This window comes from Podarcis erhardii (assembly GCF_964252035.2).
Source record: "Podarcis erhardii genome assembly, chromosome: 9".
Taxonomy (NCBI): Eukaryota; Metazoa; Chordata; class Lepidosauria; order Squamata; family Lacertidae; genus Podarcis; species Podarcis erhardii.
This window is the reverse complement of record NC_138512.1, coordinates 79,876,942-79,900,246: the sequence shown is the minus strand read 5'-3', so window position 1 is coordinate 79,900,246 and position 23,305 is coordinate 79,876,942. Positions and strand designations below refer to the sequence as shown.

The following is a 23,305-nucleotide window of genomic DNA, read 5'->3' as shown; positions in this document are numbered from 1 at the left end:
TCCTTCTCTCCCCTCTCCCACCCCAGCTCTTCAGCTGTCTTGGGCTCTCTTTAGTTCTTCTCCTTTGTCCAAGGCTTAGCGGTTCCTATTCCTCCGTCCTGCTGCCTTTGGGAGGGTGCTTTGGGAAAGAGGTTAGAGTCCCCCTGTAACCCGCCCGGGGTGGGTGGCCCCTGCTTGCAGGCCTCGCAGAGACATCACTTCTTTGGCCTGAACACAGATCTCCCAACCCTCTCGGCTGCCCCAGGGCTTTGTACCAGGGCCAGCTCCATTCTCGGTCCATGTTCTGCTCGAGGGGGCCATGCTGTAGGGGGCTTGCTCTCTCGCTCCCGCTCGCTGCCACCCCCCTCTCGCCTTGCTGACATGGCACAGGGATCCGATGGTTTCCTGGGCAATCTCCCGCTGGGCCGTTGGGCTGCTCTGTGCTAATTGTCCTGACACCTGACTGAGGGGGCTCAATGGAAGAACTGGCTGTGCCCTCCTGGGCCGGGTGGTGGCTGGAATTAAACAGCAGGTTTTGCACACTTGTGCTCTGACATCCAACTGGCAAGCTGTGCTCAGAATATGACCTCTCTGGCTGTTCAAGTTGCTCGGAGAACTCTGTGCAGCAAGTGACTCCTAATAATAATAATAATAACAACAACAACAACAACAACAACAACAACAACAACAACAACAACAATAATAGACATCTGGTGCATCTTAAGAAAACCATCTCATCAGTTTGTGGCATCTTGAGGCTGGGAGGTTGATCTCCATATGATGCCATGTTGTTGTTGTTGTTTAGTCGTTCAGTTGTGTCCGCCTCTTCGTGACCCCCTGGACCAGAGCACCCCAGGCACTCCTGTCTTCCACTGCCTCCCGCAGCTTGGTCAAACTCATGCTGGTAGCTTCGAGAACACTGTCCAACCATCTCGTCTTCCGTTGTCCCCTTCTCCTTGTGCCCTCCATCTTTCCCAACATCAGGGTCTTTCCCAGGGAGTCTTCTCTTCTCATGAGGTGGCCAAAGTACTGGAGCCTCAGCTTCAGGATCTGTCCTTCCAGTGAGCACTCAGGGCTGATTTCCTTCAGAATGGAGAGGTTTGATCTTCTTGCAGTCCATGGGACTCTCAAGAGTCTCCTCCAGCACCAGAATTCAAAAGCATCAGTTCTTCGGCGATCAGCCTTCTTGATGGTCCCGCTCTCACTTCCGCACATCACTACTGGGAAGACCATAGCTTGTATGCCATGTATGGAGTTGTAAATCAACCATGGCCCATGACGTCCATTCAGACTGCAGGTGAGCCAAGGAATCTGCCTGGCACAGGGTCAGAACCTTGGTCCATCTAACTCAGTATTACAAGCACTGGCTGGCAGTCAAGTATTACAAGCACTGGCTGTGTTTTGAATAAAAGCCTAATAACAAGTCTCCCTCTCTACCACACACCCAGCTTCCCAAGGCTTCTTTTTTCATTCCTACCTTAGATTTTGTCCCGACGACAAATAAATCTTAACAAGTAAGAAAATTTCAACATGGGAAAAGACGTCTGTTAATTAATTTTCAATGTGCATCTTGAGCGATCAAGAACTCCTCAACCTGGGTAGGGGTTCTGCCATCATTTGCCAGGAACCTGCGCATGCTAAGTTTTGGGAGAGCCTAGAAGATGTTGCCTCTTGAGTGACACCCTGCAATGAGTCACGGGTGCCCAGTCTTCCCGGCCTTCCTGGAGGGTACGGAGTGGCCTGCTGGTTTGCTGAGGCTGTCCCAGCTACTCTGATCATCCAGTCTTCACTTGGGGCACCCGTAAAGCAAAACACAATCGGGGAGATGCACCCCTGCAACGTTGCTGCTACACGACGTCTTGTGTAGAGCAGCTGCCTGAGGGGACCCAAGTCCTTGGACCAGCCTTGCGTGTTTCTCCAGCATCTTGGGTAGAGATGCTCTTCCTGAAGTCCTGGCCAGTTCCACCAACTAGTAGCATGTTAGGTGAACAATTTAGGGAGATGAAATGTAGTCTCCTCTTGTGATGTTCAGGGCCCTGAGTTTCCTAGGAGGGAGATGCTTCTAGTTTACTCAATGCAGGCAAGAGGAGGTGGCCTTGCTTAACCTTCAGTATGTGAACTTAGCAAGGCAGCAAACAGATCCTCAGCATTCGTACTGTGTTGTTTGTGATGTGGTGTTTCAACAATTATGCACCACATTATGGATTTAGACCCGAAACTTTGAATCCAGGTGGCGCAGAAGAGAGAAGGATCTGAGGATCTTTCCCCTGACCCCTGTTGCCATGAGCTGCTCGTCCAATGGCCGCCTTCAGAATAAATGGCTGTTTCCTGCAATGGCAGCGGTGGTGGTTCTCCCCCACTTTCTGGTCCTTGTGCAATGATATGATATATCAGTTGGAGATGTTATTCTGCTCCAACGTAATTAATGGAGCAGCCTGGCTTATTTATTTTTGACAAATGTGCATAGATCACTGTGACAGGCATGAAATTAGAAAATTCCTTCAGTGCCCCCAAATATAAATAGCTTTCGGAACTGAAAAGGGTTTCACAGCTGAAGATTTTATTGTGTTGGGAGGAAAACTTTTTCCATTGACCCCCACCCACCCCCCGTCCTCTCCCTCCATTCCCCCAAATGCTTTTCTTCTTTGCAAATTGTTTGTCCATTCACAAAACAAATACTCTGGAGCCCAGTGAAGCTCATGGGAATAAATTTCAGGTCGAATTAGTACAGTTTCCTTGCTGTCAGGATGGTGGAATTAATGGTGTTTTGATGACACAAATTTTGAAGGGTGAACAAAAAGCTGGAAGGGAGGGAGACCTTGCTCCTTAGAAGTGCGGTCCTCCTCTCCCCCAGCCGCTGTTGTCTCCGCTGTCATCCGTCTGCCAATCTCCCTGTCCATGGTTAGTTAAAAGCGCTTTTTATCCTCTCTTCTTTCCCACAGAGTTTGCCAGATCCGGCCCAGTGCCTGGGTTCCAAGGGGACACACTGCAGTTGGCCTTCATCGACTTGAGACAAGTACGTCTTTGTGTTCTGGTGTTTTGTGCTCCTTTTAAGATGTGTGACTGAAGACCATCAGGTCTTAAGGGAAGGAGAAGGGGAAGGGAGGAGGGGGCGGGGTTGGCGAGCCGGGCCGGAGACCTCTCGTTCCTCGCCGCCATCGCCAACCCTCATGGATGTGGCCACCGGTTTCGTGGAGTTGCCTACGGCTCTCGCCAATGGAAGCAGAGCGGGAGAGGTGGCGGCCCGATGCAAGGTGTAATCGATAGCCCTTGGGGCCATGGGAGGGTTGGGTTGGATTGGACTCTATCCAAGTGGAGGAAAGGTGGGCTTGGCCTGGGCCATCTGGGCCCTGAGCAGGTGCTGCTCCTGCTGGCCTGACTTTTGTCTTTGCGCATAATGCCTGGCTGAAGGGATTTGCATTCCACTGTGCGCAAGGAAGGGGTGTTTGTATGTATGTGTGCGCATTTCGTTGGTGCGTCCTGGGGGAGGTGAATGTTCTTTCTCACAGGCGCTGCCTCCAGCCCCAAACTGTGCCGCTTCTGTTCCCGCTTCCGCCGGTGGCCAGAGGCTCCGCCCATTAGTGGGACCTCATTGTGGCAGCCTCGCCGATTGTGGTGGGCCATAGGGTGCCCCTGGGCTTTGGCAAGCGCAGATGAGGAGGAAAGAGGCCATTTTCCAGCAAAGTCATTTGTTACGGAGCGGGGGCGACACCCCGGTCTGCGTGGGGGGCGTGTGGGGTGGCGGCGGGGGCCTCGCTTCTGTCATCTGTTGGCAGTGAAGATGGATGGTGGTAGAGGAGAAAGTCTGAATGAAGTGAGATGCAATGACTGATGCCCTTTTTTCATCAAAACAATCTTTGTCCATTAAAAGACACCCCGCTTTGTCTCAGCTGCCACGATGATGCAGTGCCGTTTGTTTCCGAGGCTGACATGGGCTTACATTCCCAGTGGCATTCTCTGGACCACGGGGTGTTTCTGTAGCCCCCATCGGCTCTGCTCTCTTCCCAACCCTCCCTCCTTCCCTCCCCACAATCCCCTTCCCTGCCAAGTCGGCTTTCAGCCTCTCTACACCCCGAGGGATCAGGCCATCCCGCAACGCCTTCCATCCTGGGACGTGCCGTGGTGGCGACTCATTTCCCCGTCAGAAGTTGCTGTTTTACCTCATTTGCAGACTCTCCACAAAGTGATCCCAAATGCTGTGGAAGAAAGAGAAGACCCCAGATTTGAGGCCGAACGTAAAAGCTGAGATTGCTCTGATGACTTTGACCAGAAAGGTCTTCCTAATGTTTAGTCAGAATCTTCAAATGGCAAGGAAGGAGGTTATGACAATGTCAGGAAGTACTTTCTGACTGTAAAGGTGGTGGACTCTCCGTCCTTGGAGGTTTTCAAGCAGAGGCTGAATGGCCATCTGTCATGGGATTCTTGAGCTGGAATTCCTGCATTCCAGCAGCTGGGACAAGATGACCCTGGGAGCTACCTTCCAATTCTATGATTCTGTGACTGCTCTGAGCTTGGACCATGAGCAGTGAGATGCTTCAAGGAAGGTTCTAAGCAGGGCAGGAGAGACTCCTGTGATGTTCTACTGGGATCATAGTCAGCCCACTGTCTGGGAACAACGCAGATTCATTCTCAGACTAAACCACCAGCGTTTACAAGCGCTGCTCTGGTTTTGGTGTTTCGTTGTGCCAGAAGTGGCTTAGCTTAGTCCCAGTAGCCACATGACCCGGAAAAACTGTCTATGGACAAATGCCAGCTCCCTCGGCCTGTAAAGTGAGATGAGCGCCGCAACCCCAGAGTCGTCTGCGACTGGACTTAACTGTCAGCGGTCCTTTACCTTTTACCTGTCTCTCTGTGTAATCCTTTTGGAAAACTGCTCACAAATGGGCACCTGCAGTCAGGATTTCAATGGTTTGGTTCTCAGGACCCCTCTTCGTGGCCTTGGTGTGCTTGCTCCTTCCTTGCTCAGGGGAGGTCCTCCCGTTCTATACAAACCACTCTCCTTGCTCTCCAAAGGTGCCCGGTCTGACCCAGCCACCTTTGAGCAACAGATGCCCTGCCCTGTAGCCCCCTGCCCTAGGCACGGTGGCAAGGCAGCAGTCGTAAAAAGCAAAGTTGCAAGAAGCCAAGTTATAGGGAACCAGGCAGAAGGCCTTCTCGGTAGTGGCACCCGCCCTGTGGAAAACCCTCCCACCAGATGTCAAAGAGAACAACTTTTAGAAGACATCTGAAGGCAGCCCTCTTTAGGAAAGCTTTTAATGTCTGATGCATTACTGTATTTTAATATTTTGTTGGAAGCTGCCCAGAGTGGCTGGGGTATTATTATTATTATTATTATTATTAATAATAATAATAATAAATTATAGAGGTAGAAAACTACAGGCTTCTGAATAGCTGCCTGGATCCCCTGCGTCTCCAGAGGACAGCAGCCTAGGTCTGCTCCAGAATTGTAGATGATGCTGTGTGGTCCAAAATGCCAAGGTGTAGCTTTGCTTATAAGAAAAGGAGGTCAATATACGTATCACAAAAGTGTTGCTTTCCCCCTTCTTCCCACTACACCTCACTTAAACCGTATTCACAGCGACATATTTCAAGTCCAGATGCTTTGGAAAATAATTCCTAGGGCTGCTAGGAATGGGCGTGCACAACGTTTGGGAGGAAGGGCAGGTATAAGTTTAATTGACAATAACAGCGTTTTGAAAACCGCTTAGAGATTTTGATCTCTTGCAGGTATTAGAGCCCTGTTAAATATGGTTTTGCGGGGGGGGGGGATGAAAAGTAGCAGGCCAGCCCCCTTCACCATTCCCCACAGGGAATGCCAGCCCCTCTGTTGCCCCAAGGACACCCAGGGACGAGACGGGGTCTCTAGCGGTTGCTTTCGAGATGCTGTCTGCATTTATTCTGTACCATCTTTGTTCTGCAAAAGGGGCCTCAGCGAGGCTGATGGCTGAAATATTTTGGCACAGCCAGGAAAGAAACTGCAGTTACATTTACTGGTATGGCTGCGTTCGCCCAGGCTACGATTATTTAATACTTGAGTCAATCGCAGCCAGTTTTAATACAGTGTCAAATTCCAGCCTCTGAGTAAGTCGCCTGGATCCTGCGAGAGCTTCTGCTGCATCAAGGCGATTTAGCTTCAGAGCTGCAACTTGACTCTGAATTGCTCTTCATTTTTTTAGCATGTGAGCTGCGCTTTCCCCACGGGGAGGGCGAGTCTTCAGCCCCCTTGCTTCTGCTCCAGAACATTTGCCCAGGTGCTGTTGGTTCCCTTCCCAGGCCTTCAGCCAGTAGGGGGTGCTGTGGGAGTATCAACCAGCAGCCCCCCCTTTTTTTTGCAAGGAAGAGGGTATATGCGACCTGCCGCTGCTCCAACTTGGCCTCGCAGCCAAATGGGCTCAAGTTCCAGGTCTGAAAAATCACCCCCTTTCTTAATACCAAGTGCACGTTTTGAATTAAAACTGTCGGAGCTGTTGATTTGCTTATATTGAGGGATGCGTGCAAAGTATTTGCACAATCGGATCCACAGCCATAGGAACATTTCAACACTTGGCAAATGGCTCAGCAGGCAACCCCAGGAAACCTGTATCTGTTTGCGAGCCGATGAGCCTTGGTGTATCTATCTCTCTGTGTGTGTGTGTGAGAGAGAGAGAGAGGGGGGGGGATAGTGGCACAGGCAGGTGTCAAGTTTTCTCGTGTCCCAGGAAAGGAAACCGAGCAGCAGCAGCAGTAGCAAAGCCCTTAGTTAAGAAACCCAGTTGGCATCATCCCTCAGCAGACCAGATGGCAATGGCCAAGAAGTGGACTTTTGTGTGTGTGTTCCATTTGAGGTCCCTCCACTTTGGAGAAGTGGTGGCTTTTGCCAATGGCTTGGCCATTTCCAAGAGGACTGATGAATGGACTTTTAATTAATTCAGATTTAATGGATATAGCGAGGACTTGCTTTCCAGGATAAATTTTGAAGTGTTTTAACAGCTGGAGCGTACATAGAGAAGCCATTTCAAATCCAGTTCAGGCACAAACCTCCACTCAAAAGGCAGGTCCCCAGTGGGCTCTGAAGAGACTCTGATAATGGTGCCTAACTGATGTACAAGAGAAGAGCAGGAGGTCCAAGGGGCAGGAGGAGCCACCACACAAAAGACCCTGTTCCTGCATCCTCCTGTTAAGGTGGTAATTGCGGGAGGTCCTGCAGCAGATCATGTACAAACACTTGATTGATATATTCATGGATCCACCTATATCCCATTTTGCCACCCCAAAGCGGGGTCTCTGAGCAACCAGCAAATTAAAACAAAACAAAAAAATCACTGAAAACAACAAATCACAAACAATAGAAGCGGAGGACACCATAATTTAATGGGAAAGAAGTTGGTGTTAATCTCTTTCTCTTTTCTGAAGCATAACACAAGGTAAATCTGGAGGAGCAATCTGGAATGGGGGACCTTGCACAGAATTGAGCCCCTGCCCCTATCCATTGTTTCATGAGAGTAGTCCTCATGGTTCAGGAGTGGGGATGGGGTGGAGTCAAATGAGTCAGGTGGCCCTGTGGAAGTTCAGGATAAAATTTCTCTGCCCTGCTTGGGTTGCTGAACCCAGTGCTGAATATTGCAGCCACTTTCATTTCTCCTCTTAACCGGAAAAAAACTAAATCTTGGAAGCTAGTCGCATTATGCGAAATGGATCCAGGTGTGTTTAATTTACATGCAGTTATTTTGACTGCTGATTTGGTTTTCCTTGGTTCAGAATTTGGATTTTGTTTTTTAAAAACATATATCTTCTGGCTCAGAGCCTGCATATGGGCTTCATCAGACCTCTTACTCTTGCAAGCACACCTGCTTTGTGGAGAAGCGACCCAGCTGTGGCCCTGTGCCTCATCTTGAGCATTGGGGGGCAGGAGCAGCATCAAAACAGGCAGACCCTGGATCCGAAACCCAGGACCCCTCCCAGCCCCGGGGGTGCGAGTGAGCGAGTGCCAAGGGCTCCCTTTCAGCACGTCTGGCCTCCCTCATTAATGGGGCTGCTCTTGAGAATGCGCAGCCCCACGTCCTGACAGGAGTTTGGGCGGCTGTGCCGCGCGATGCTCTTGGGTCAGAGCTGTAACCCGAGGAAGGTAAAAAGAGACCCGGCCGGGTAGCTCCTTCCCTGGCGCTGCAGCCGGAGCCATGGTGAATTTTTCATCAGGTCCTATCTGGGCGAGGAGGTGGTGTCTGTTACCCAAGAAGGGGCGTGTGTGTCTCAAATGTGTCACCTGGCTCGGAGGGATGCTTCTGCCAGGGACGGAGGAGGAATCCTTTTGGGAAGACGTGCAAGAGGCCCCAGCTGTGGCCATGAAGTGTGTGTGTGTGTGTGTGTGTGTGTGTGTGTGTGTGTGTGTAGGGACACAAAGAAACGAAGAAGAGGCGTCATAGGATTGTGGAGTAGGAAGGCATCTTCTTCTGCCTGAATTCGAAAACACCACATTTCTCACCTCGTTTCTCTTGACTCCCTCTTTCCTTTCCTTGCTGGCTTTCCTTCCTTCCATCTTTTGTCCCACCTGCAGCCGTCCTTCGAAGCGTTGTGTTGAACTGTGGAGCCCCACGCTTGAAGACAATTTGGTTTTACACAGTGCTTTTTCCGGGGGGGGGGGGATGCAGGGGTACGCATACCCCTAAACATTTTATGAATCTAAGTTTGGACTAATTGAGGGGAAGTATTTCAATATGAGTGGGAAAATGAGAGTACCCATAAATATTTTTTTAGAAACCCCCCCCCCACTGATTTTACAAATACAAAGTTATAAAAATCCAAAAAATATAACTATATACAGTGGTACCTTGGGTTACAGACACTTCAGGTTACAGACGCTTCAGGTTACAGACTGCTAACCCAGAAATAGTACCTCGGGTTAAGAACTTTGCTTCAGGATGAGAACAGAAATCGTGCTCCGGCGGCGCAGCGGCAGTGGGAGGCCCCATTAGCTAAATTACCTCAGGTGAAGAACAGTTTCAGGTTAAAAACGGACCTCCAGAACGAATTAAGTTCTTAACCCAAGGTACCACTGTACAGAGATTCCTCCAAATTTCAGGACTTCCCTCCACCTCCTCCATGGGGTCCCATTTTGAACATTTACAACTGCATATTCTTCTATACTCTAACTTTTATAACAATCCATGTTGTCCGTGGTATTTGTTACACTACAAGTGAAATCAACATCCTGCCAATGTTTCCATCTGCTTGCAGAAGTCTCCTCGTGGCAAGCCTGCATCTCTGCCATTGTGCAGCGTGGAAGGGGAATACTGTGGTACCTCTAGTTACAAACTTCATTCGTTCCGGAGGTCCATTCTTAACCTGAGCCTGTTCTTAACTAGAGGCGTGCTTTCGCTAATGGGGCCTCTTGCTGCTGCTGCGCCGCTGGCACACGATTTCCGTTCTCATCCTGGGGCAAAGTTCTCAACTCGAGGTAACTCTTCCAGGTTAGCAGAGTTTGTAACCTGAAGCGTTTGTAACCTGAGGCGTTTGTAACTCGAGGTACCACTGTACAGGGGAAAGAAACAAAGCCTGGTCAGCTTTGCCATTATAGGATCCTGTCTGCGGCTGCGAAAAAGCCCAAAGCAACCCTGAGTGGAGCCCTAGCAATCAGCTGCTGCCCTCTCCCCTTTGGCGGGGTGGATGCAGGAGCTGAGCAGGGGGGATACGCTCCAGGAAGGGCAAGGACAGGGCAGCACACACATCCGATTTTTGGGAGTAGCTTAACTCACCCAATGTGCACTGTGTGCAGTTTCCAAGGGTGAAAGGGGTGAGTTGCACATGAACGGCCCCTTCTCTCCCACTCCCATGCTCTCTGTGGCTTTGCAAGTGCGTTGCTGAGGGGAACGGCCCTGTCGCCATCTAACAGCCCAGCGGCGGGCGGATGGGCTCCCCGATTCACTCAGTTGCTCTCTGCTTCTCTTGAAGGTCCTCCGTGTAGGGGCACCGTGGGTCCTGAGGGCGGGGAGAAGCATAGACACCTGCAGCATCAGGACCAGCGGGGAGGGAGAGCAGCATCAGGAGGAAGCAGCTGAGATGGTCATAGAATCATAGAATCATAGAGTTGGAAGAGACCCCAAGGGCCATCGAGTCCAACCCCCTGCCAAGCAGGAAACACCATCAGAGCACTCCTGACATATGGTGGTCAAGCCTCTGCTTAAAGACCTCCGAAGAAGGAGACTCCACCACACTCCTTGGCAGCAAATTCCACTGTCGAACAGCTCTTACTGTCAGGAAGTTCTTCCTAATGTTTAGGTGGAATCTTCTTTCTTGTAGTTTGGATCCATTGCTCCGTGTCTGCTTCTCTGGAGCAGCAGAAAACAACCTTTCTCCCTCCTCTATGTGACATCCTTTTATATATTTGAACATGGCTATCATATCACCCCTTAACCTCCTCTTCTCCAGGCTAAACATGCCTAGCTCCCTTAGCCGTTCCTCATAAGGCATCGTTTCCAGGCCTTGGACCATTTTGGTTGCCCTCCTCTGGACACGTTCCAGTTTGTCCGTGTCCTTCTTGAACTGTGGTGCCCAGAACTGGACACAGTACTCCAGGTGAGGTCTGACCAGAGCAGAATACAGTGGCACTATTACTTCCCTTGATCTAGATGCTATACTCCCATTGATGCAGCGTTGTCAAAGCAGCGTTGGAGTTGAGGCGGTGGGTTGAGTTGAGTCAGGCACCTGCCACAGAGCAGATGGCAGTAAGTATCCAGACAAACCCCTGTGCTGCAAAGAGAACATCAACAATGTCTAGGCAACACGATGACCATATACATACATAATAGACAATCTTTATAGAATTCCTTCAAACAATAACAAGTTCAAAGTGAAATCTTTCATCTCAAAGTCTCTGAAAATCTTCAAATGAAGCGAGATACCAAACTTTGTACGATGAAAGACAAGCTGTGAGGCTTTGTGTATTCAGCAAACATAATGTCCAACACTGAACAGGAATTCTGAATATTGACAACTGTTTCATAGAATTCTTCATCAGCGTGGTGGGAGGATATAGAATTGCTTCATGAACTGAAAATAAAATTTTACAGACGATGACCTGCATGGCAAGTTTGGTACCTCGTTTCATTTAAAGATTTTCGTGTTGCCTAAATATTGTTGACAGAGCAGATGGCAGCAGAGAGAGGGACAAGTGAGGAACCAGCAGGCTGAGCATGAAGTGAGACCCCGAGACCAAAGAGAGAGGAGCTTTTCTGCAGGTGGGATGCCTGCTCCTGTCTTGTAACCCTCCCTGGGCCCTGCTGGTGAAGGGCAGGTCGGAGTTTAACAACAGTTGAGATGATGTTGATGGAGATAACCCTCAGGTCCTCGCAGTTGCATCAGGGATGAGGATGTCCCATCAGGCCCCTTGCTCAACTTTTGATTTTGTCAGCTTTTGTCTCCATGATATCATTTTAATATGGAAGGCGATGGGCTGCTTGTTCCCTGCTGTGAAGCTGGCGTGCTCTTTCTTTTTCCTCCAAACCCTTTTCCTGCCCTTTGTGCTTGACTCATTCATTCATTCAGTATGCCAACCTTCATCTACAGATCTCAGGGCAGTGTCAAAACACAAAATGCACAATATAAACAAAAATAAAATGAGACAGTAACCCCTTCCCCACACCCCATCCCACAAACCCATTTAAAAGGGTATAGGAGCTCTCCCATCCTTGTCTTGAAAGCAGAGTTTAATTTTTCAACTTCCAAATTCCAAACATGAGGGATGTTAAAAAGTTGTAACGTGACTTGACTTGGGAAATCAAAACATACTTTGGTCAAATTAATATAATTTAGTTTTGATTGGTAAGTAAAATGTGTGTAAAATTGCATAGAAATTGTTTAAAAGGATTGCCAGTGACTTGCAGTTATGTTATATATGGTTATTCTTATTATTTATTTAGCATTACCTGACATTTTCAGAAGGTAAAATTAACATTCTTTGGTTTTCTGAAAGCAGTTCATGTGCCTCTCCATCAAACGTAGATGTACCAAGTGTTGTCCAATCACAAAAAAGCAGATTTTGATTCCTCACACCAAAAGCATATTTTAAGCCCCTCACTGAAGATATATGTGAAAATTAAGTTTTGCTCCCTAAAATGGTGCGTCCTCCTGGCCATGGCCTTGCATGTTGGTGCCCTATATCAGACGGGGTAGTATTGGCGGTCATTATTTTGTCCTCTGAGCCAAACCCTTAGAGGAAGATTGACATAGTGCTTGAAGACCAGACCATGGGTCTCTTCCCTTCCCAGCAATGCTGTTGCTTACATGTTCTGAAAAATGGTGCCGTTCAACTGAGTTGCAAAGAAGGCTACCTACACAAAACGTAGTTGCAGGTAGGTAGCCGTGTTGGTCTGCTGTAGTAAAAAAAAAAAATCCTTCCAGGAGCACTTTAGAGACCAGCTAAGTTTGTTATTGGTGTGAGCTTTCATGTGCATGTATTTGAAGAAGTGTGCATGCACACGAAAGCTCATGCCAATAACAATCTTAGTTGGTCTCTAAGGCGCTGCTGGAAGGAATTTTTTTTTTTTATTTTGTTACACAAAGCGTGTGGACATTCGAAGGGTCCCCAGCAAACCCCCTCACCAGATTTCTCCGGGATCTGATATTTCTTTATTTATTTGCCAAATGCCTCAGCTCCTCAGCTGACTCGTGGCATGATGCAATTTTTCCATTCCTTGGTGCTTGGCACCATCACACTGTGCGTGGGCGCCCACATGCATAAGTCCAGGTGGGCAAAAGCCACCGCTTGCATGTGCTGCCTTTGAGCTTCCAAAGGTCTCTGTCTTGCCGCAGTGGGGGTGCCAGATGTTGGCTTCGAAGGTGGGCTCTCGGGCCTGATCCTGACCAAGCAGCTCTTCTGCCCTCGCCATGAGAGCCACTTTGAATTCACCTTGTGCTGATCTCCACTGCAAGGTGCACCTGGGTCTACTTGTCGCGGGCAAACATGCGCCCACCCTCTGCCCACGCCCACCCAGTGTCAAGGTGCCCACTTTGTGTCCTTTGCCATTCTTCCGGTTTAGCACCAGGTCACAGAAAGCCGTGCTCTGGAGATGCCTTGGGCTGAGTTTATGCTGCCACGAATTCCTCCTCGTAAGGGCAGCCTGACAAGGCGAGTTTTACGCAGGAATCAGCAGCATGTAAATTTCCAGAGGCCAGCCTGCGCTGGGCTGGCTCCTTCCGCAGGCAGCTTTGGAGAGAGCCGTTTGTCAGGTGGGTGCTTTGCAGTTCCAGGGAAACGTCTCTGCTCACCTTAAAAGCTCCTGTGTGTTTTATGGGAGGTTCGCTCTTTAAGGCTGTGATTTAGTTCTGGGCAACCTTTGTTTTTTTAACGTGAATTGTTACTTTGAACTCTGCTTGGCCTTTCAGTTTTGCTGACAGAAATTTACTCCGCAGATGTAAAAAAAATTAAGTAGGTAAGGTCACTGGGAGTTGAAGCAAGCCGCTTGTGTGTGTGTTTGAGAATGAAGTTATAATTAACCCACTAGTAGTGGAAGTGTTAGCCTGAACCCTGCCTGGTCCCTTGGCACTCTGGCTGAACCTTCCTCTCCTGAGCGTGGCACGACCCCAAACAGGTGGAAATCAGAGGCTGAAATCTGGGACCAATTTCACACGGAGAAAGGAGCTTACTGGCCGCTTAGAGCAGATTAGCTCTCCGTGCCAGCGAGGAGAGGAATTTAATTGAGCAGTGCTAATCGGCAAATACAAAGTGGCCTTTGGCTCGTGCCATCCAGCGATACGAGGCACAGCAATTTGTTAAAAGCCGCAGAGAAAATTACTCCCCTTGACCAGTTGCGGAATTGATTTCCGACGTCGGCACTGGGGGGGGGGGTAGAGGAGGAGAGGGGAGGTTCTTGCGGTGGCCCAATAAGATTATGGAGAGCTGAAAATAGCACTTAATCTCCCTGTGGTTTGGATGCAGCTGTAATTACTCCAGGAGGGCTGCGAGGTGTTGCCTGAAATCCACACTTCCTCCAGACGTGCCGGTTGAACTTTGCTGAATCTTGGTGAAATCCCACTTGGTGGAACTGAGCGAGGCGACAGCTGAGAAATGGGTTTGCAGGAGCATCTTGGGTGGGGTTCAGGGTGCAGCACTCTACCCCCACTAAAAAATGACTCTCTTTTTCGGGGTGTTTTTAAAAAAATGCCTCCTTGTAAAAGGTTAGAGAAACGTTCACAAGCAGGAAGCAGGAGCCAAAGTAACTGGGCCAATACTTTCTAACCCCAGTCCAGCCACGTATCACCAGCTCATCTTTTGGGATACAGACCCAAATTCCCTGCCCATCGGGAGCAAAGGAACATGGAAATGTCAGGTGCTCCCCCTTCTACCGAGTCAGACGCTGTTCCATTTAGCTCAGTATCACCTACACTGACTGGCAGCAGTGGTTCTTCAGGTAAGCCCTGCTGGGAACAGTGGTGTAGTGTGGGGGGTGCAGGGGGGGCCAGCCGCACCGGGCGCAACATTTGGGGGGGGGCGCTCACACTCGCAGCTCTCTGTCCCTACCTGGCTCACTCACTCTCTCTCACTGCAGTGCTGGCTGTGCGAATCCGATCCGAGCTGCCGAGTCGCCGCCCACTGGGGGGGGGGTGCCAGGCGTGTGTTGCGGTGTGGAGCGGAGAGAGAGCGAGGGAGGGACTATCTGGGGGAGGGACAGTGCAGCGGCCGCCCAGCGCAGCGCTCAGCGCGGGAGAGAACCACACCCGACCAGCCCAGGCAGCAGCAAGAAGAAGCTGGCAGCAGCGGCAGGTTAGGGGCTAGGGGCACAAATTACTTGCCTTGCCCCGGGTTAGGGGGCGCAAATTACTTGCCTTGCCCCGGGTGCTGACAACCCGCGCTACGCCGCTGGCTGGGAATCAAACTTTGGACTATCTGCATGCAAACCATGCTCTCTGCCGCTGAACCAGTGCCCATCCTCTGAATGCACAGGCACCTGCGCCGACAGTTGCTGTGGTTGGTTCCTTCTGCATTATTCCCATTCGGATGTGCCTTCAGACCCGCATTCAGCTGCAGTTAGCTCCCCCGTTCTGGAATTCCATCATCTCACAAAGTTTCTTGGAACGGCACTGTTTTTAGATGCTCCCACGAAGCAGCTGTGCATGATAGGTGACTTAGACACCAGCAGCCCTCCGTTGTGCTGCACACTCCATGGGGCGGCAGCCCGTGCTTTTGGTTGTGAGTCATTTTGTTTGTATGCCACCTTTCCATTGTTCCAGCCATGCTCAAGGCAGCTTACAAACATGAAAAAAGCAATTACAAACATAACAAGAGTAGTCCTGAACAATAAATACAGCATCAAACAATTTCCTCATAAATCATAACAAGAACTAAAATAAAGAGACAAACAATATCAAAAACAGCAAGAAGCCCAAGAGTCTATTCTGGAGCCTCGGCTTTTGTAGCTGGAGTCAGTCAGGGCCTTGCAGGCCAGCAAGGCAGGGAGCAGGTCTTCCGGGACTCACAGCCAAGATGGTCTCTCATCCGCTGTCCAGGTCCAGAGACAGCCATGTTCCGCCACGTTGTAAGGTGTGATCCTTACAGGGACCGGGTAGAGCCCTTTGCTGCTGGTGGCACAGCCTTGGCAGCCGGCAGAGCTGCATCCTGTACCAGTTGGCTTTATGACAGACAACCAGTGATTAGAGAAATGCAGCGCACGGTCGGACTTGTACAGGCGGAAGCTCTAAAGGTGAAGTGACGGGATACTGACCTCAAGGGTTCAGAACAGGTTCCTCTGTATCTCTGCCCAGTGTGATCATGGCAGGAGCCCGGTGGGCTAAAACAGGTTGAGCAAAATAAGCTCCCCACCACAGAAACCTATTATAGAATCACAGAATGGCAGAGTTGGAAGAGATCATGGGAGTCATCCAGGACAGATGGCCATCCAAGCTCAGCTTAAAAACCTCCGAGGAAGGAGAGTCCACCAGCTTCCAAGGGAGTCCATTCCACCTAGCAAAAGTATCATGTCTGAACCTCTATCCTGCGTGTCTAGAGGTTGGATGGCCATCTGTCATGGATGCTTTCGTTGAGATCCCTGCATTGCGGGGGGGGGGGGGTTGGACTAGATGACTCTGGAGATCCCTTCAAACTCTTAAGATTCTGTGCTTCCAGACACAGAATTCTGCCCGCTGTGCTGTCTTGGCCATTGTACTGAAGCCAGGGAGTGTCCCCTTAAATCTACTGTCCCTGTGGAATTGAGCAAGTCTGTAAGTGGAGCAGGATGCATTGGAATTAATTTTTCTTGGTCTAGGTGTAATCCTGAACTGCCTCTATAACGTTCGGATCCCTGATTAATAGAGAGAAGCCCCTTTGAGTTGTTTTCTGGCCTGTATAGGGTACCTTTCAGCTAGTGGCACGTCTTCCTGCCTCACCCACTGGCAACAGCAATGTTCTTTTGACTGCCAGGGACCTTAGAGTGAAGCAGAGCAGTAAGGTAAAGGTAAAGGGACCCCTGACCATTAGGTCCAGTCGTGACCGACTCTGGGGTTGTGGCGCTCATCTCGCTTTACTGGCCGAGGGAGCCGGTGTACAGCTTCTGGGTCATGTGGCCAGCATGACTGAGCCACTTCTGGCGAACCAGAGCAGCGCACGGAAACGCCGTTTACCTTCCCGCCGGAGTGGTACCTATTTATCTACTTGCACTTTGACGTGCTTTCGAACTGCTAGGTTGGCAGGAGCAGGGACTGAGCAACGGGAGCTCACCCCGTTGCGGGGATTTGAACTGCCGACCTTCTGATCAGCAAGTCCTAGGCTCCGTGGTTTAACCCACAGTGCCACCCGCGTCCCTTTTTGAAGCAGAACAGTAGGAATCTCAAATAGCTATGACTTCTGGCCGGCCACAGGCTCAACAGCAGCAAAAGCAGCAGCAGCAGCAGCAGCAGCAATGCACCCCATATCTCTGAGACCACCTGAAACAACAGACATCCGATTCTCTCCAGGGAACGAACTTCTTCCCAAGTTTAAATTTGCCCTTCTCTCAGTATGTGGGTTCATCTCACCCCAGGACCCCAGTCTTGGAGCCATGGTGCTACTTGCATCGCTCCCGAATCCAAAGGCCTCTCTCTGAGCCGCAGCTAATCAGGCCCTTTGCTAAGACCCTGACCGGTTGAGTTGCTGGTGCAGCTCCAGCTGGGCAACGCCCTTTCCTCCGGGGACACGCCTTGCCCCAGGGGGGACTATCAGAGCAGGAGAAGAGAGCAAGTGGAGCTTGGCTAACAGGGGCTGTCATCCCATTAGCACCGGGACGGGGCAGGGGGTGGGGTGGGGTGGGGAGGAGCGGCCGGCGCATTAGTGCGCAAGGCTGCCACCGAGTGCGGAGCCCTGTCTGTTTAGATTACAGGGAGGGGCGAGCCGCGGAGGACCAGGAAATTGCTGCTTGCAAGGTGGAGAAAGTTGATGAGCTGAGCACTGCCACCGCCGATAACCGAGGCGGCCGGAGGAAGGGTGAACTCTGGGCGACCCGCTGCTATGCTGGCTGACCCTGCCGCACTTAACAGCCAGAAACAAACCAGGTGGATTCACTTTCTTCAGCTGCTGATAAGGGAGCAGGGGCAACACCACACCCTGACCTGCACCTGACCCCCCCTCCTTTCCCGCTCTCCCTGAACTCGGCTGCGGCTGGCGATAAAACAGAAAGAAAAGGCCCTGATAGCAGGACCGCAGACTTCGTTGGGCGGCTGCATCTCGCTCCCTGTGTGCATAAGGGTGCAGCGGGGAGGGGGCCCAAAGAGGAGAGCCCCTGCGCAGAGCTTTCCCCAAAGAGGAGAGCCCCTTTGTCAGCCTGGAGGAAAGGCCAGAGTGGGCGGGAAAGCGAGTCGCTCTGGGCTGCCAGGAGAGGGAGCAGGATGTGGAACCAGAACCTGAATTTCACCTTCCTGCCATGGAATCCCAACCTGAAGCCTGTGGTTGGGGAGCGTGCAAGGGCCTGGCCAAAGGAATGGCATGCGTGCCTCCCATGGGCAATTCCTTGTTTGTGGGTTGTTGTTCAATGGACTTGCTTCTGTCTGGGGCTTGCTTCTGCTTGTGTCACGAAAGCTGAATCAAGTATTGGTGGTTGGGTCAGTCATTTGGGGGGACAATGGGATTCCCTCTCCCAGAGGACACCTCCTGGAACACAGCCTGGCCCTCCTTTGCTGGGGTCATAGATTTAGAGAGTTGTAGAGTTGGAAGGGACCCAAGGGTCATCTAGTCCAACCCCCTGCAATGCAGGATCCCAACTAAAGCATCCCTGACGGATGGCCACCCAACCTCTGCTTAAAAACCTCCAAGGGAAGAGAGTCCACCAACTTCCTGAGGGGTCCCTTCTGCTGTCAGGTGGTGCCTTAGCCAGGCAAGCTAGGAATGCCATTTCTACTTGTTTTGGTTTCTGGGCCGCCTAGCTTGGATTCCTGCCATGTGCTTGAGATGTAGGACTGCCCTTGAAGGATTCTTGGAACCTTGGCCTCAGGCAGAATTCCATGTTCCGCCCAAGAAGGCAGGGCCACAGCGAGAGTGTCTTCCTCTGGTCTCAGATCACTTTCTCTGGTCCTGGGACCAGAGAAAGTTCTCTGGGATTATCCTTCTGTGTATAGCCCTATCCCAGCCGAGCCCCATCCTGGCACCCTCCAGATGTTTTGGGTGACAATTCCTACCAGCCCCACCCAGTTGTTGCCTGAAACATCTGAAGGGCACCAGGTTGTCCTGGGTTCCCCAATACTGAGCAGGCCAGGTATAGCATAAGGAAAGTCCCCTCGTTTCTCCCTGTCCCTAGAAATCAGCAGCTGCAGCATTATTTATGACTTCCTGCGTTTCAGTCCCACCTTTTTCTCCCAGAGCTCAAGGTGGTCCATGTGGTTCTCCTCCAGCTCCTCATCTGATTCCCACAACAACCCTGTGAGGGAACTTAGGCTGAGAGGCAGTGACTGGTCCAAGGTCACCCGCATGAGCCTCGTGGCCGCGTGGGGATTTGAACCAGTCTGACCCTAGTCCGTTCCTTCTCAGAAGAGAAAGGTGCTTGTGGGTGGCTGTTGAGGCTGAGTCGTTCTCCATGGTGCCCAGAGAGAGCTGCCTGGCAACCTGGCATTTTCAGATGTGTGTCCTGCTTCTTGTCTTCTATCCCCCAAGTGGTTTACAACATTAACACCACAGAGAGGCTCCAGCTCTCTTACCTGGAGCCTCCAAAAGCTGGGGGCCTTCAAAGCATGGACTCCTCATCTGGAAGGACTTCTCCTTCAGGTTGAAGGCCCTGCTGAGTCTCTGCTCTCTTCCCGAGACCTTATCTCATCCAGGCTGCAGCTGCATCTTTATGTCTTGATAGCTCTTAAACATGGGTAGGCAAACTTCGGCCCGGGGGCCGGATCCAGCCCAATTGCCTTCTAAATCTGGCCCGCGGATGGTCCAGGAATCACGTGTTTTTACATGAATAGAATGTGTCATTTTATTTAAAATGCATCTCTGGGTTATTTGTGGGGCATAGGAGTTCGTTCATTTTCCCCCTTCAAAATATGGTCCGGCCCCCCACATGGTCTGAGGAACAGTGGACCGGTCCCCTGCTGAAAAAGTTTGCCAACCCCTATCTTGAAGCTAAAGTTGTGGGGAGATAGAGGAAGTTTCCTGTCATGTGTTGAGAGGTCACCCCCTCCCCCCCCCAACAGAGGAGCTGCTCAGACAGGATCCTAAGACCATAACATGAGAAGAGCCCGGCTGGATCTGGCCAGTAGTCCATCGAGCATCCTCTTCTCACAGTGGCCAAACAGATGCCCATTATGGGATGCCTGCCAGCAGGGTCTGAGCACAGGGGTCCTCTCCCCGTCTGTGGTTTCCAGCATGTGGTCTTCAGAAACATTGCTGTCTCCGAATGTGGAGGCAGAGCAGAGCCATCCTGGCCAGTGGCCTTGGAGAGTCCTCTGTGTATTTGTCTCCTCATCTTTTAGAGCCATCCAAGGTGGTGGCCATCCCAGCCTCCTGGTGGGAGGGAGTTCCGTAGTTCAATGATTTCCCGAGTCTCCCAATGTTCAGCTTCATTGGATGCCCATGATTCCAGAGGAGCTTTTGCTGGGGGCCATTTAGCTCCTCTCCCGGGAAGCCCACCCTCAGGAATGGGAAGATCCGTATCTTGAGGTTTCCCCAGCAGCTTTCGCAGAAGCTCTGTCAGTGGAGCAAGAGGCTTCTCTGGTCAGAGGGGCTGCCCTTGTTGGCCTGACGCTCTTCTCCCCGTCTGTCTTGCAAAGTCTCCACGCTTGCCCTCGATAAGCTGAAAGTGGGTCAGGCTATTGATTTGCTGCTGCTGTTATTGCTGTAAATTGATCTTCACTTTGTGTTCCTTTTCAGAACAAGTTTATTCGAGGCCATTAAAGCTCCTCTCTCTCTTCTTCCCCACCCCAGCCGTTGCCTTTCCACTCTGCGCTCTGTTTCTGTTTCTGTCTCGCTTTTCAGGTTCTTGCTCTTTGTCTCTCCCTTTGGGTCCCTTCCTTGTACTCCCAATGCCTGCTCCTGCCATGAGGGTCTTTCCTATGCCTGGAAGAGCCATAGCCCCCCAACCCCCAGGTCCCGCCACCAGCTCTCATTCTAGCTGGACCTCCAATGGATTCAAACGGCAAAAAGGGAGATCCCAGCTAAAGGTTAGGAAGAGCTTTCTGACAGGAAGAGCTGTCCAGCAGTGGAAGGGACTGCTTTGAGAGGTGGTGGTGCCCCTTCCTTGGAGGTTTCTAAACAGAGGTTGGATAGCCATCGGTCAGGGATCCTTTCGCTTTGATAGCTGCATTGCAGGGCATTGGACAAGGTGACCCCTGGAGTCCCAACTCCGCAATGCCGGTTCTGGGATTCTAAGTTGGCCTTCCAATGGGGCATGCCCAGCGCGGATATTGGACAGATAAGGAAAAGAGTACCATTAAACCTCCAGATCTTTGAAAACATGGGATAGATGCTGAGCCAGGAGAGTCATTTCTTCTTGTTCTCCTGTCTTCATAAGCTCATCGCATTGAGTTGAATAAGTCTAAAGCTTTGCGAATGAGATGAGCTTTTGGAAGGTAAAGGTAAAGGGACCCCTGACCATTAGGTCCAGTCATGGCCGACTCTGGGGTTGCGGTGCTCATCTCGCTTTACTGGCCGAGGGAGCCGGTGTACAGCTTCTGGGTTATGTGGCCAGCATGACTAAGCCGCTTCTGGCGAACCAGAGCAGCGCACGGAAACGCCGTTTACCTTCCTGCCGGAGTGGTACCTATTTATCTGCTTGCACTTTGACGTGCTTTTGAACTGCTAGGTTGGCAGGAGCAGGGACCAAGCAACGGGAGCTCACTCCGTTGCAGGGATTCGAACCGCCGACCTTCTGGTCGGCAAGTCCTAGGCTCTGTGGTTTAACCCACAGTGCCACCCACATCCCAAAGCAGTCCCTATCTAAAGCTTTGCGGATGAGATGAGCTTTTGGAAGCTACTCTGGCTTAATTTAACCACTCAGCTCTTGCAGGCTAATTTTCTTTGTGCAGAGGGTTAGAAGGTGTTTAAAATTTTTAAAAATGTTTTTAATACTGTAACACAACCTGGGAACTGAGGATGCAGGGCGGGCAACCAACCAACCAATCAGAAAGGTCCTGGGTTCAAGCCCTGGGGTCTCCAGGTAGACCCAGGAGCTAGTCCCTGCCCACAATCCAGGGGAGCCTCTGCCAGTCAATGTGGGCAGCGCTGAGCAGGAACCCAATGGTCCTGGCTCAATTTAAGGCAGTTTTGTGGGGTCTTTCTCTTAATAGCCAATAACATATAATAAACACTGTTTATGGAACAAAGTGAAAACTTTGGGACATGTGGCATGAAGCAGACATGAAGGCAACAGGTCAGAAGTGTCCCCGAGGGAGGCAGGAGGGGGTGGTGGTCTGTGGCTTGGCGTCCTGGCTGCAGGATCCGGGCTGTTTTCCTGGAGGATCCTGGCCCATATGGAGGAGGCTGCTTCTGCTGCTTCTCTGCCCCACATGCCTCTGGGCTGCCTCTCTCCAGGAAATCTCACACCCAGTTGTCTCTCAGCCTCTCGTGCAGATTCCTCTGGGCTCCAGAGTTCACCTCTGGGTTAATTGCCTTAGTTATCTGTTTGCCACGGCCCTATCAGTGTGATAGGATCAATAAATATGATAGGGAGAAATGCTAAGACATCTTTAAGGTTGGAATGATTGAGCCTGGGACAGCAGAGAAATTTGCTTGGTATATGAGACCGTTAAAATAAGATTAGTTTTCCATGCTTCGCTCTCCCAGTGCTCTGGGGGTGTTTGAACTTTTAGCTCCTCGCGCGCCGCTGGGGCAGGCAGTTGTGTGCTTGCAGGCTCCACAACACCGTCACAGGTTCAGAGAGTGGGTGAGGTTTGGTGGCAAAGCTGCAGAGTTGAGGAATAGCTCTGGTTGGCATTGCAAGCTTTGGCTGCAACCAAAACTCAGATCTTTCAGGCTCGACGGCTATTGCAAGCATGGCTGAGAGATTGGAGTAATCCTGCTCCTGGAAAGCTGGAATTTTATACTGGAAGAAGCCAAACTCTGCCTCCCCTGACTTGCTCATCTGCTTCCTTGCCTTATCTTTGCAGCCTAATGTGGCCTAGGAGGCCACCCAGGGAGCTTCTCTGTTGGATTTGAACCTGGCTCCCAACACACTGCACATTTTAACGGCCCGGCTCCTGCTCATATTCCACATTATGTGTGCTCCCAGCTGGGATGGCATTCTCTGCAAATATGAACGCTGAGCTTCTCCGCACAGACCTTTTTCAGATTCCCTTCTTGCTCCTTGGTCTCAGTTAGACAAGAGTGTTGTTGGTTTTCAGCTCCACTAAAAATAAGAACAATTTTCATATGCTATAGGCATTAATATTCATATAATAGCATTTGCATCTGCCCTCCAGGTTTCCTATAGTTACTGGCACATAAACAGATACATGCAACCCTGAGTTCAAATCCCGCCACAGCCAGTTGCCCACTCTCAGCCTGCCCTACCTGACAGGGCTGTTGTGAGGGTAAAATGGGGGGGGGGGCAGAGTTGCCACATTGGGCTTCTTGGGGGAAAGGTGGGGCAGAAATGCATTAAATAAAAAACAAGTGTAATTATATGTATAAAATTATGCTGCAAACATATAGTACTACCTAGGACTTGACTCATGTATCTATTATGCATATATTATATGTGAGGTTTTTGCATATAATTAGTCACAGGAGCGTCTCCAGCCTGATGGGTGCTTGGTGCAAGAGACACTATGCCCAAAACTCAGAATGCATGTATAAATCTGTTTAAAACAGATCCATCCTCTGTCCCTGCTCCCGATTAAGGAAACATTAACAACCGCAGCAAGAATCATATGAAAAGAATCCAAAAAGTGACCCGAATTATTTTGG

General features: G+C 50.7%; 1 protein-coding gene across 2 annotated transcripts in view; it reads left to right on the top strand.

Moving 5' to 3' along the window:
- The window catches only part of EXOC6B (exocyst complex component 6B), a 218,729-nt gene that overhangs the window by 167,646 nt on the left and 27,778 nt on the right, over positions 1–23,305 (top strand). For both annotated transcript variants that reach the window (XM_081876792.1, XM_081876793.1), the window contains one exon: positions 2,922–2,995. In XM_081876792.1, coding sequence (XP_081732918.1) covers positions 2,922–2,995 — 74 coding nt within the window. The remainder of the gene's footprint in view (positions 1–2,921; positions 2,996–23,305) is intronic.